The sequence below is a fragment of the Dipteris shenzhenensis genome, chromosome 31, assembly GCF_047967505.1.
Source record: "Dipteris shenzhenensis isolate YYH24624 ecotype China chromosome 31, Dip_SZ_1.0, whole genome shotgun sequence".
Classification (NCBI taxonomy): Eukaryota; Viridiplantae; Streptophyta; class Polypodiopsida; order Gleicheniales; family Dipteridaceae; genus Dipteris; species Dipteris shenzhenensis.
In genome coordinates this window covers 45,737,126-45,751,746 of record NC_141626.1, presented here as the reverse complement: position 1 = coordinate 45,751,746, position 14,621 = coordinate 45,737,126, and the positions used below count along the sequence as shown (strand labels likewise).

The 14,621-nt window shown below is 43.4% G+C and overlaps 1 protein-coding gene and 1 pseudogene across 3 annotated transcripts in view; one reads left to right on the top strand and one right to left on the bottom strand.

Annotated features, from left to right (window-relative positions):
* Positions 1-869: 869 nt before the first annotated feature.
* The window catches only part of LOC147881525 (ubiquinol-cytochrome C chaperone family protein), a 69,375-nt gene continuing 55,623 nt past the window's right edge, over positions 870-14,621 (bottom strand). For 2 of the 3 annotated variants that reach the window (XM_087370079.1, XM_087370080.1), the window contains exons 4-7: positions 8,039-8,163; positions 7,670-7,730; positions 1,819-1,867; positions 870-1,661 (exon numbers count right to left, since the gene is read on the bottom strand). In XM_087370079.1, the coding sequence (XP_087226205.1) occupies positions 1,597-1,661; positions 1,819-1,867; positions 7,670-7,730; positions 8,039-8,163 (300 nt within the window). In that variant the 3' untranslated portion in view covers positions 870-1,596. The remainder of the gene's footprint in view (positions 1,662-1,818; positions 1,868-7,669; positions 7,731-8,038; positions 8,164-14,621) is intronic. The other variant, XM_087370081.1, reaches the window with a different exon arrangement.
* Positions 2,455-3,599, top strand: LOC147881526 (uncharacterized; annotated as a pseudogene).

Sequence of the window (14,621 nt, the reverse complement as noted above, 5' to 3'; positions counted from 1 at the left end):
TCTTCCACACATCAAAGCCTTTTAAATTGAGTGATGGCCTTCTATGGGGAGACTATGATTGCCATGAATTCCATATGAGAAAAATGTGTGCATCCTAAAATCAGTCTACATATTCACCAACATGAGTTGGAACATAAAATCAACTCCTCATGACCCCTTAACTCCCCACTAGATCAAATTTGTGAAAAGACATCATGTATTATAATGAACATCACTTAATGATTGCCTTTCCACTTAGCTAGCTAGATCAACTCAAGATTGCAAATGGAGCCATTCGCTATGACACAACCCTTAGTCCTCACCTATTTAGATAGGACTAGCAAACACTAGAACTTCAATAGCTAAGTACAATTAGAAGTTGCCCATTGTGATTAAATATTGCTCCATTACAAGAAAGAAGAAGTGCAACGACCAAAGTTTTTTGGAAAAAAAACCATGTCATACATATGCATGCAGGCATGAGTGCGTATGAGAACCAAACATTGTAGCACTTAACACTAATTATGGAGCACGTGATGGAGAACGAGAGAGAGAGAGAGAGAGAGAGAGAGAGAGAGAGAGAGAGAGAGAGAGAGAGAGAGGCATTATTAACTAAACATCCCTTACGTTCAAAAAACTAACACGAGCATTTCATCATTTTACCCATAGTCTAGCAAGGTGAAATTATTATGTAACTATCCTTTCAGGTCATTATAGTGGCATGCATGGACAGATTTACTAGCAAAAATGAGACTAGCGACTGCAAACAAAATCACTTCGATCTTGGAATCTTTAATAGGTAAAGATACGCCTAGAAAATGCGTTTGGAATATTAGTTGAAATTGAAGTGATCTTTAAATGCACACTATACAAACTCTAGTGATATATGAGAACAAATTAATATCATGCCTGTCAACCCAAATTTTGGAAGCATCCAAATGGACATAAAGTTCATTTTTATCAGCTCTTGGATTCCTACATAGCTCCTGTTCATATCCAACCTTCCATTCTACTCTTCTCCTACCTCAAAGTACTACACTCACTGACTGCTCCAAAGTCTTGAAATATAGAGCACAAGGTTTTAACTTGTGAAGAGTTGCTCCCCTTATTGACTTTTAAGCAATAATATTTTGTATAATTATATGTGTTTGTTAGTCTGTTCTAATAAGGACATCATTATTTGCAAATTAGTCTCGAGTTGTTGAAGATTTCAAGTTGATAAAAGGTAGGAATCAAGAATGAGGATGAAAGGAAAGAAGGAATATGAATCTCTCATTGTACGCATTATGGATTGACATGTTTTCTTAATGGCTCTTCCCCTTGCACCTGTATATCATGCACATCATTGACATTGTGAGCTAATCCACTCCATAGCTTGTGGATGGCCCTGAAAAAACCAAACTTTCTGGCTATCCACATACACCCTCCTGCTGAAACATACTATGTTACTGATAACGCCTTCCACCAAAATGTGCTGCTGCTACTGTGATAAGGAGTCTCAAAGTCAAAGACAGTGTTGATGCTCAATACTTTTGGGGAGGGAATGCCGAAGCTTTATTGTCCAATACACTTGGGGGAAAACAGCTTGATAGTAGATACCTCGCACTTTGATACAATCTATTCTGCATCAACTACCGAGCCTGTTGAAAAGAGGATGTTGCCCGATAGAAGGGCATCCTTTTCTACAAGACAAATCCATGTTTGAAGCATGAGGGATAAAGTATGACTTGACAAATGAAGGGACAGAGAAAGAATCATACTTGAAGCAAAAAAATGAAATATACAGCAAAAGATGTAGACCAAGTGAGAAGTTTTTTGACGCCGACACAATATCCAAACCTGTCAATGCTAAACAAGCAACCTCCCTTCGTACGTATCTTGCCAAGCTCTGCAAAACATCGAACGGACACAAAGATGGAATCAAAATGGAGTCGTCCCAAACAACAAGAATCGCTTTCCACAGAAATAATCCATCCTGTACTTCAGTGTATTATTTGAAGTAAAAACTCCTCATGCATCTTCCCTGTAATGCCTCAGTTATTGTCAGGGTAGGAGTGACCCTAGAAGTTATATTCTTATATCAGGCCTCATGAAGAAGACTCATCTTTGGTTAGCCTTACACACTGTTCACAGGAGCTGACCTTCATGATGAGTATTCTAGTGGAATTAACAAATGAATGATCTCCTCTGTTTGCATGGTCGTAACATTCTAAGGTTCAAAGGGTCAAGTTTAGGTAATCTGAAAAGAATGACTCAATGGAAAACCCATGTCCTCTTCTACTTAGAAGAAATACATTGGCTCTTCTTCCATTTTGTTTGGGGTCCCTGAAAAAACAAATTATTATAGCTGTATTTTTTTCCTTAACCATTTAGATACATCAGCTTGTCCACTTGGGCATTCCTCTTTTCCATGGAACAATTCCCACAATACATCTAGAATCCTCGAGCTTGACATTCCACGAGTGGTGGTTTAAGATGATCTATTTATCAACAAACAATGCAGTTAGGTGTGTTAGGTGGAGCTAGATGCTTCTAGAGGATAGGGGAGAGATTCTAGGAGCTTGGTGGCCTTTGGTATGAGGTCATCTATGATGTCAGTATGGATGTAGAGGTAGCCTACATATGGCCCTCATTTCTCTTCATTATTAGAGACAGTTCTTCATTTGTGTCCATCTTCTTGTCTCCATTTTGCTCAGCTTGCTCTTTTCCAACATGGTATCAGAGCAGTACCAGCCTCCTTGAGCCTGATCCCAGCACCTCATCATCATCTTCTCCTCTCTCCCGTTGCTCACTCTTTGCATCGTCTTTTGCTCATCAGACCTCGCGACCCTCAGCTATGGCGTCTCCCCCCTCCTCTTCCTCCTCCTCCTCCTTGCCTTTTCGAAGGCCTCTTCAGTAAAAAGCAGCAGCAGCAACCACAAGACCAACTCCCTCAAGCTTCTCCCTACCTCGACATCGCTGTTCCATTTCCCGATGCTCTCCTAGCAGACACTTTCTTAGCCGGTCGAGAATTGAAATGCTGCTACAAGGCGTCTGTCGATGGCTTCAGTGCCGCAACATTTCACGAGAAATGTGACTTTAAGGGTCCTTGCGTGATCGTGGGCATCGCTGAGAAGGGAGTCAGGTTTGGAGCCTTTAATCCAGAGGGTTACAGAAGTACAGACGACTACTATGACACATTTGAGGCATTCCTTTTCTACTAGGCTGCCGCGACGGATCGGACCCAGTGATGTTGAAAAAAAGTGGGAGGCAGCGGAGCTGCGTTATTCGATTATGCTAGAGGAGGCCCTCAGTTTGGGGCAGACGGGTTGCTGATAGGACCGCCGCTAGCACCGGTGATGGGTGGCTTCTCTGGTCCTGATACGAATTTGGGAGTGGGTATACTTACGGAAGGGAAGTCGAGATTAGGACTGTCGTATGCCAAGAGGGAAGATGGAAAGGACTCGATCTTTGGAGACGACAGCAATCTAAACCATGATCTTCAGCTTCTCAAAACTCTCATCATATTAGCTTGGCTTGCTAGTAAAGCTGCCCATGTGGTAAGACCTTGCCTTGACATGGATATTTTGCTTTGCTACAAGAAGAGGCTTCTTGTCAAGCCCACATCATCCAGGAGATGATGAGTATGTTTTTTGAGCTCCACTTATATCTCCCCGAGTTGTCAAGGTACTCTGCCTGAACAGTCCTCCAAAATGATTATAATAAACTGTGAGTTCTTTGTCCTCACCTCTGGTCACCTATGATGTAGACCATGTGAGTATGTGTTGTCCCCTTGGTACCTCCTGCAGACTCTTGTTTGTACATGCAAGGGAGATAACCATTGGGGGGGGTTGTGTTCCCCACTCTCTATACCTTACACCCATGGGAACCCTTGCTAGCTTGAGATCCTAGCCATTGATAGATCCATGACCACCATGAGATAGTATGTGACACCTTGTGCTAGCTGTATCCTTGACATAGCTTGAGGCAGTCCCTTGAGGGGGGGTTTGTTGGGGTTTGTCAATGTCCTGCCTCTCCATAGGCACACTTGTGATCCTATGAGTGTGCTAGAGGGGCAGTTAGGTGTGTTAGGTGGAGCTAGATGCTTCTAGAGGATAGGGGAGAGATTCTAGAAGCTTGGTGGCCTTTGGTATGAGGTCATCTATGATGTCGGTATGGATGTAGAGGTAGCCTACATATGGCCCTCATTTCTCTTCATTCTTAGAGACAGTTCTTCATTTGTGTCCATCTTCTTGTCTCCATTTTGCTCAGCTTGCTCTTTTCCAACATTGTGTTCCCCACTCTATATACCTTACACCCATGGGAACCCTTGCTAGCTTGAGATCCTAGCCATTGATAGATCCATGACCACCATGAGATGACATGTGACACCTTGTGCTAGCTGTATCCTTGACATAGCTTGAGGCAGTCCCTTGAGGGGGGGTTTGTTGGGGTTTGTCAATGTCCTACCTCTGCATAGGCACACTTGTGATCCTATGTGTGTGCTAGAGGGGCAGTTAGGTGTGTTTGCTACACATGCATGTTCTTCATCCACATAAGTTGGTGCTTGGTGCCGATCTTCATCCAGTAGTGTAGTGATCATTTCGTTTAAACTGTTGCTAACTCGAAGAATCTTCACGTCGTCGTCATATTTGGGGGACAAGCTCAATAGCAAGATCGCTCTTGCATCATCATCATCAACTCGTGCGTTCAGGTCTACTAGCTGCTTCATAATCAAACGGAATATACTCAAATGCTCACCTAACTTACCTGTCTTGTCCATCTTGAGCCCAAAGAATTCTTGTTTCAACAAGATCTTTGAATTCTTCAATTGAGATCCGAAGAGTGCTTCGAGTGCCACCCATTTTTTTGCTGCCGTCTTCGTCAAATCCAAGTGGTACATGAATTTGTTTTCCAGGGCACATCCCATGATGCCAAGTGCTCTTTCATTCCGGGCCTCCCACATATGAATCTTGTCGGAACCTTGACTATTGGGCGGTTTCTTCTCATTCCTAGCAACCACCACTGACCATCTCCATCAGGTAGAACTGAATACCGAGTTGCTACGCAGGGAAGTTATTTCATGAAAACTTCTCCAATTCGACCGAATCTTCTTCAAAGTTCTCCATCGGGTCAAGCAAGCTTCGTTACCAAGACACACTCTTGCAAATCTCTCACAAGCCTCGTATCAGTGTGGCTTTGATACCACTTGATGAGAATTGAAACATGCAGGCTTGGTATCGTATGCACATAAAATATCACAAGTGTGATTATAACCATACAAAGATGGAAGGATATGACTCAAAATCTACCTGTATTCAAGCTTGGAAGGGACAAATTCTGACTAAGACAGACTTTTGACAATCTATTCATGCCTACTGGCCTTGTTGCAATTTACATGGAAGGATAAGACTTCCCTACACAGTGACGAGCTGAGCAACTGTTCTTTATTCATAGATAGAAACCATCAGATGACTCTAATACAGGCAGATCTATTCTACTTCCACACTCTGTATACATCTTTATCAGTCGGTTGCTACCAACCAAGTTGTATCAATCTCCTCCAAAAATCAATGCCAATATTCCATTAGATGTGGCGCTGATGAAGGTGGGTGTAATCTACATAGAATCTAGGTGAATAGGACGCCATGAGCCGAAGCAAGAATCTAAGGCATGAAAGACGCTACAAGCAGGTGTCTTGCACTATTTATAGAGTTGCATGGCTCGCCTGGGCCATGTAGGTGTCTCATGCTTGAGTCACGTGTACCTAGTGAGGATTGCCATTCTCCAATAGAAACGAGAGGGGGAATAGGCTGAAAAGAATGCAACATCAAGGTGGGGATTTGCGAAATAGGCCGTTGATGCATTCCAAACAAAACTGTCTCTTGGCCTGAGGAAAAGAAAGAGTGGCACCTCGGTCATCCACCACATCATCCACCGTAGAAATACCCAAACGATGCAAGAAATATGCCTTACGAGGCTAAAGCAAATCCAAGGAGCAATAAATACACGACTCCAATGGATGCTTTGCATTCAAAGGGTGTTCCCTGTGTCCGGAGATCATCCCGTGTGTAAACATTGCAGGAGCTCATGCCAATCATAAATGAGCCTAGTAAAAAAAGGCCAACTACGAATACGACCATGGAAGTGACCGTGTGTGTGTGTGTGCGCGCACGCGCGTGCACGTGCGCGTGTGTGTTATTGGGCCCTTTGGACTTTGTGGATAAACAGGATTTGTAAAGTCTTTGGTGATCCAACATTTTCTTTATTTACTTTCTTCAAGCGTTCTTTGCAGCAATCTTTTTTTGACTGCTTGCAGACTCGCTACATCGTTCATGATGTATATTTAGCATATACAGAGGTTTTCAGCTGATGTAATTTCTAGCTCCTTGCTTTGACGTGGTTTTTCTTGTAATATAAACAATCATGGCTTTCACTATTAAAAAAAAAAAAGTGCGTGTGTGTGCGTGCGTCGTGCGCTGTGCCTACACACACACAAACACACAACCCCCCCACACCCACACTTTTTTTGGGTGAAAGCCATTTGTATTATAACATGAGGAACCGTGAAAATGTCCCCCCAAAAAGAGGGGAGAAGTAGTTAAAGCATAAGAAGATCTCATTATAGGACAATAATCTAGATCCGTGCATGCAGGCAATCAAACAATGATTGTGTAGAGAAGCATGAAAGAAATGATACTTAGACACATAAGGTTCACTAGAGACTCTATGATTATGGTCCTTCCATGGAGTCCATAGTGCCCAAACTCAATCAAAGAAAATAGGAACAAATAACAAGAGCAATGGGACGGCGAGCCAATATCTATCCAAACTGAAAAAGCCCAACGGAACTCTCCAAAAGAAACCTGCTAACGAAGTGGAAGTTTGCGAACACGCACATACTTTTTTTTTCGGTAAAAGAAATTTTGCATTAAGAAAGCATTTACATTCATAGGTTTTCCAGAGTGGGACAGCTACTACTCAAAACAAAATACTAACAACTCAAAGCAGTTGTAAGAACGACTAGTACAAAAGAACTAAAAACACTCAAAAAACACTTCTAGTTGGGCCACCGAAAGATCGCCCATTCAATGTACGTTCTACAGAGAGCAAAGCGTTCATGCGCACATGCGCACGCGCACACACACATATATAAAGCCTTTCAATTACCGAATGGTTTTGTAAGTTAAGGGGAAGGAGCATGTCTAAGGCAAATATATGCTTTTAAAGTTTGGAAGCAAAACTCTATATAAAATTGAATGACACCTCTATGGCCTTGACAAGCACCAAGGATATGGTATTAAAGAGACCAAACAAATAATGGGGGTGAAGTGTAAAGTAATGCTCAGATTAGCTTAGAAACATGTATTGTACTTGGATTGGTTCAAAATCAGCCTAGCTAAACAACAAGGGAGCTCGACTATAAGTCAACCACTCAGCCTAAAGGCTGTGTGCGCGCGCGCGCACACACACACACATATAAAGCCTTTCAATGAACAAACAAATCTTAATGGGGGTGAGGTGTAAAGTAATGCTCAGATTAGCTTAGAAACATGTATTGTACTTGGATCGGATTAAAATCATCTCAGCTAAACAACAAGGGAGCTCGACTATAAGTCAACCACTCAGCCTAAAAGCTCAACTTCTATCTGCCGCAATATCAATCGGTGTAGTCGTATGCATGCATTTCAAAAGAGAACGATGAGTTCACCTGCACAGGTATTGCCAATGGTCCAGACGGCATTAAAGAGTCCTCCTCTGCAAACACATTCCTGCAAAATAGATACATAATTCAATACCAGCTTATGGTCATAGGGAGCATGGTTACAAGATCACACTTGATGTATATTCTTGACATCTTCCACTCTTCACATTGTTTTGTGACTTTCTCCCATGCCCCTTAGAAACAACCAAAACACATTTTTCTAGCACTATTACCCCAGCCATCTAGAACTTTAAAGAATATTCATGCTCATTTTTCTAACATGGTTAATAATGATGTTGCTTTTTGCTGTTAAAATGACAGAAAGATTTGCATGAACTTGTAAAGGCTGATATGCTCACTAGACAACAATCTCACCGCCAAAGGGATCGAGCAAGGTCATCTTTTGAGGCCTCAGGTCGCATGGCATTATCATATGCAAGAACAGCTCCGTAAAACATTTTCTCAAGCTCCTTCATCCACTTTGAGAATAGCATCTTTACCTATGTCTCTCCAGGCAAGAAGTATTAGAGTTATGACTAGTAAGGACATTCAAACTCTAAATTATGTTTTGAACAAAATCGTATGCTCAAGTTCAAGCACAATGCAAAACAAAAAACGTATCACAGAAGAAAAAAGAGACAAAGGAACAATCAATCATTGTGAGCCAGCAAAAGAAGATATTCATTGGTTGGTAACTAAAGAAGCTTTTATATATTGACGAAAAGGCCTGTTTGAAAATCCATCAAATGACACTAAGCCTCTCATCAAAAGTAAACAATAGGCACAAGGTCAAAAATGGACTGCAGCCTGCCATATGGTTAATGAGAGGAGACAGTGCTTATTATCAAAGATTGATGTCTTCAACCTCTCAATATTTGAAAGAAAAAGATTCTAATTATGGCCAATTTTTTGAGAGTCCTTGGATGGTCTTAGAAATGCCTCTTACATTTTTGGCACTGATGCCAAGAGAGCTTTCCTAGAATCAAATTCTTTAGTCCACCAGAAGACTTTAGCTTTGATTTCATTTGTGGACCTCTGCTTGCCTTGATGGCACTCGAATTGGTATGTATGGCAGGCCATTCTGGGGCCTTAATCTATCAAAGGTGGACTAGGCTTGGGTGGAGAGGCTCCAGATTCTCTAAATGGCATGGATGATCCACAGTAAGCCGTCGGACAAACCTGATCATCTTGGCTGAGTTTGGGGTCCCCCACCCTAGCTTGGCGCAGCATTCTAGGTGATCTTGCTCCTCCACAGAATCAAGGATTTTGGTTCCTTGACCTCAAGCTTACACAGGTTAACATGGCTAGCCTTATCCGCATCCATGTCATTAGCAACTGATGGCAATCACAGGTGTTGGTATGCCCATACTGTTGGAAAGTAGAGGACAGAATCACTCACTCCTCTCACTCCTGATTGCTTCTCAACAACACTCAAAGAGATAGAGAGAGAGAGATAAAAACTCAGATGCCAGGCCCCAAGTGTACTCCATATGCTGCTCCAGCCCCTCCCGTGTCTGCTAGCGCAATTCCATGCAGGGGGGCTGCCTCCATAAAGCCAGGTACTCTCAGCCCCATCCCCCTATAGTCTCCTGCCCCCTAGTCTCCTCGAATCGGGGGCTCACACGTGGGGCAGTGACATTTCTCACATATACGTGCAGATTGTTTGTGTGCCTTGTACTCCACATGGATAGACTGCCTCCTTTTCAGTATAGCTGTTAGGCCCCCTCTATTCTGCTCAGCTGTCACGAGGCTAACCAGGCCATTCGGAAGGATCTCGTACGATGAGAGCTCCTTGTGAAGCTAAGATCACTACCTACGGATATCGGAGGAGGGCTTGATCGACCTACTAGTCCATACACGGATTCCCTTCCCCCCACTCCTTGAGAATCTTGATGGGGCAATCCTGTGTTGATTTTTTATAGAGACTTGACAAGCTAAGGGCATACATAGCGAGAGCCGCATCTGCACCTTATGTGATCTACAAGATATTGAATCATGAGCACTTTGCTTTCATATGTTTTGTGTACTATGAGATTCGAGGCTGTCACGACTCACCATTGTCTTCTTAGAAGATGGAATCAAACAACACATTGCTTCACCTCAATCAAAGATGTTTAGCGATCTTCATTCGGTTGTACGACACAGAGACCAGCTGCTCACGACATAGAGGCCAGAACAAGAGGCTCAGCCAAACTCCATTCAGAGGGTTATCACAATTTTTTTCCAATAAGATAGCATGGACCAGCAATCCCTAGGGGGATGGCATAGCTAAGACTTGGAAATAGACATGATAGACCTGCCAGCATGTTTATGCATAGTTCACTTGATCACAGAGTTGACCAACGGGGTTGACAATGGCCTTGTCCCATAGAAAGATCTTAGGTAAGTTATTTTCAAGTTTGGAGTTGGGATGCGATTTCACCATATTTTGGGGCTTCATATATGCACTCATAGTTCACTTGTCCTTTCAATTCACTTGTGTATGGTTATAGAAATACAAGATTCCTTGCTTCCTTCTCATATGCTTGCTTGTCTCACATTGAGCAGGCTATATCCGGGCAGGCTCACCATTGCTTGCACGAGAAAGCCACCACTTATTTCAGCTTGTTTTTGTTCTAGCAATCACAGCATACTTTGCCCCTGGTCCATACCCCACATGCCTGTTTTTGTTCTAGCAATCAGAGCATACTTTGCCCCCGTTATATACCTCACACACCTCTGAAGTAAACTCAAAACACATGCTCCTAGCTCAAATTGTACATATGTAGCCCAGCTCGTTTTCATCTCACCCATACACATGCAAGACTAGCTCAAATTTGTACACCATTTTTGGCAGCTGATTTTCATCTCACCCATGATGAGTTTTTATGTTGACCACATAGTATATACACATCTTGACAGTCCAACAAGGTTTGGTCCTTGGTTTCCCTCGTTCGACATACGGAACGTACCGTACGTTTCGTACTATCCCATACCGTTCGATCCGTACGTTTGTTTTGGATGGATGGTTTTGTTATTGGTGGTGATTCTGCCAAACTAATTTTGGGCCTCCCAAATGGCAAGGTTCCATATAAACCCCCTCTCTCCTCACTATGATCTCACACTAAGCATCTAGCTCTCGACTCTACCCTCTCCATCTCCAACAAGTGACAAGGCACAAGCTGCATCAAGCATCTCCATCTCTCTGCCTCTTTATCTCCATCAAGCACCTATATAACATGTTTGTACAAGTTTTAAAGCTTGTACAAGTACCTACTCCAAAACTCTAAAATCTTTGCCTTTTTTTTTTTGGTATCGAACATACCATTGGACGTACGCCTAATATTTTTTAGTTCATTTAGTACTGCACTAATATCGAACGGTACACATTGAATGTGATCGTACGTGTCAACCTGGTTTGATCGGCTGTACAAGTCGGATATTTCAGAGGGCCCTTGGGGCCTAAAGAGGGCAGCCCCTTAGGGCTCATTATCTATCCATTTGTTGAGAAGTTTTGGGACTCCGTGCAGCCTCAAGGTGTCATCCAAGAGGGCTTGGTGCAGCCAGAGAAAAGGCTGAGTGCCACATACAAAGAGCTCAAGGGTCTTCACCATTGGCTGCCCTCACAAGCAACAAGGAAGAGCAAATCGAGGGAAGAACTTGCGCCTCACCATTAATGGGCTGTCCACGGAGCAGCAAGGAGGTTAAGCATCCACAGCAAAACACTACCTTACAGGAGGCTGTCCAGGAGGATCACTTGGAAGGTGTGTTTGTAGGGCACGCATACGAGGCCCACACAAGCTCTAGTGCCACGGAGGTAGGGGACTAGTCAGCACTCCGTTGATAGAGGGTGGTACATTGAACATAGCTTTTGTACTATGCCCACATTGGGTAGAAATATATTTTGTTGGTTCTACATCTCTATCCTGCATTATCCATTTGCTTGTTGCACATCTATGCATAGTACACATTAAGGAAATAAATTTAGATTTGAATATACCACTATGTGAGTTTGTGGGCTCCATACTGTACTATGAGGTTCGCTTCCGCCATGCATACCCTCTGTTCTAAACAAATATTGAGAGAGGAGAGGAGAAGAGTGGAGATGAGGGGAGAGGGCACAGCTAGATAGCACACCACAAATGATTAATTGTACACTAGATTTAGTTGAAAATAAAGAATATATACAAACCCCTTTAGGATTAGGGTTAGAGTTTCCAACCCTTTTCGTTTTAGCACTCTTTTGAGTTGGTGCTATGCACATATCAAACATATAATGTTGAGATAGTGTCAGATGGTGACATGGCAATCAAGTCCACGTGGCTTGAACGTTGGGACCGTGATTGCATGTATGGGCCACTCATTGAGATGGCTATTGAGCCCGATCCGGGAGCTTCGTGGATGGAGCTGAAAGCTGAGTCATGGGCTGCTGCTTGCAGGGACCTTCAACGTTGGAGTCGCAAGGTCCGCCTTCTTTGTAGTAGTCGCCTATAGAGGCTTAGGTAAGCTTAGGTAGGGCTCGCCAGTCGTTATTGCTTTGCCTTAGCTTGACCCTCTTAGGAGCTAGACGCTCGGCCGTCTTAGTCGCTACCGTTAGGCCTCTAAGTTATATGGGAGACTTGGAGTCTCTCTAGACTCAAGCTCCAAACATAACTCTCTCTCTTGGAAGAAGACTCTTCTCAAAGGTAGGGATTCTTTGTGAATTGGACTCTCACAATGGATGTCTCTTACTCTAAAATCGCTTTGAGAAAGAATGGAATAGAAATCCTCGCAGAACTCAATCTTTGAGTCTCTTTACTCAAGAATGAAGAACTCTCAATGAACAATGAACGGAATTATGGACAGAAATCCTTAAAGGAATGAACGGAGATTTCTCTCACGGAAGAGAAGGAATGAACTCACGAGATCTCACTCAAGAACTATCAATCAATCTCTCACACGGATTGCAATGCCTCAACGGAAAGCAAGGATGCTCTGATACTATGAACATGGAGGAGAGGAGAGGAGAAGAGTGGAGATGAGGAGAGAGGGCACTGCTAGAGAAGAGCACACCACAAATGACTAACTATACACTATATTTAGTTGAAAATAAATAATATATCCAAACCCCTTTAGGGTTAGGGTTTCCAACTCTTTCCTTTTTAGCACTATTTTGGGTTAGTGCTATGCACATATCGAACATATGATGTTGAGATGGTTCTTTGACATGTTCTATTCTCTAACATGGTATCGGAGCCTTGACGGAAGTTCAAAAGTGGTGGGAGCTCGAGGACAAGGACCTTGGGAAAGGACAACCTTAATTAAAGCTTGTGAGAATCAGCTCTATGTCTGAAGGATGTTAGAAATGAAATCCCACCAGACGATATCCCCGCAACGAAATATTGATAGATGGGCCCAGGAATTACATGCGGAAGTGTTTTACTACGGAATCAAACTTCTTAGCTTGTGTATACTTCACAATCATAGATGTGTGTGCAAGCCAATAAATGGACAGTGCATCCAAGACAAATATAGAATCCACAATGCTATATTTCCGTCCGTCCAAAACCAGACACAATACAAAAGAGATGCGAAGTCCCACTAAACCGCGGTCATCTGATCTTACCAAAGTTCTTCTACTATCTGTCTGCACCTCTAGATCTTTGAGCCCGCATCTCCTCTGAGCTTATGTAGACTCTCTATCCAGTGATCCTTCCACCTTGCTGCCTGGGTAGTCAACCCAGGTGGGCAACACCTTCTAAGCTAAGTCTGCAGATTCTCTGTGCCTCCTTCACCTCTTGAATATATGCCCAAGGAAGGTCAACTACTACTTCTGCGAATGGCCACTACAAGTGATACCTTATGGGAACCAAGGGCCACCTTTTATAGGGGTTGAGCCCCCACCGACTGGTAGGGGGGTATTGGCCAACTCAAACACGCCCATCCCACCTGAAATTTGCTCTGCTCCCCTTGTGAGGCACATTCCTAAAGGCTTGGCCAGCACTACCTAGCCCTGTGACCTAGTGAGGGTGACTCCAATTTAGGTAGGTGTACGACATCTCTGCTCTATCTCTTCATTTCATTATCATGGCTATAGGATATCCCATTCCAAAACTTGGGGAAAACGGGCACGTTGGATGGGGCAAATTACCCTCTGTGGAAGGTGAAGGTCCGAAGCCACCTAGTGGGGAGATCAACTTGGGAGATTACAAAGGAAGTGGAGCTAATGCCTCAGCCCACAGTGACTCTAGCCACCGTGAATGCATCTACGGCGGTACAAAACCAGCGGACCCTGTAGCACTGAGAGATTCGGTGACGCATGATGCGGAGGCTGTGGCCATCATTCTATGGACTCGCTGCTCCTCCACATTCAATTGATAGACACTTCCTTTGACCGTGGACCATATTAAAGAATATGTAAGAGGTGAATAACAACACGAGGATTCTCGACCTTGAGACGGAGCTACACGGCATGAGCATGGAAGGGAGGGGTTTAGTCTTGTGACCACATCACCAAGATGAAGGTGGTGAGGGACAAACTCTCAACAGCTAGTAACACAACAGATTCACCAAGGATGGCCAGACTCTTGCTAGGCATGCTTCCCAGAGCTACAAGAGGTTTGTCACGATAATGATTGCAGGGCATCACTAGTGACTTTCAAGGAGCTAGTGCCTTTACTTCTACAACCAGAAGGTCAGTAAAAGAAGCACGAAGCCGGATCCAGTAATGCCCATGCCTTTACTGCTCAAGACAAGAGTTGTTGCTACACATAGTAGGCCTGAAATGTGTTTCGGGACACCTCGAAACGTACGAAACGTTTCGAGACCCCAAAAAACCCCCAATGTTCAAAAAATCCCAATTTGTCCCAATTTTGGGAAATCTGGTGTCGCTTTGCATTTTTGCAACCCATACGTCTCAAATTGCCACCCGTCTACTGAAATCGACCTTCAGCCCATACATTTTCTTTAGCCCGTCCAAGTGAAGCATGGACATAAATCA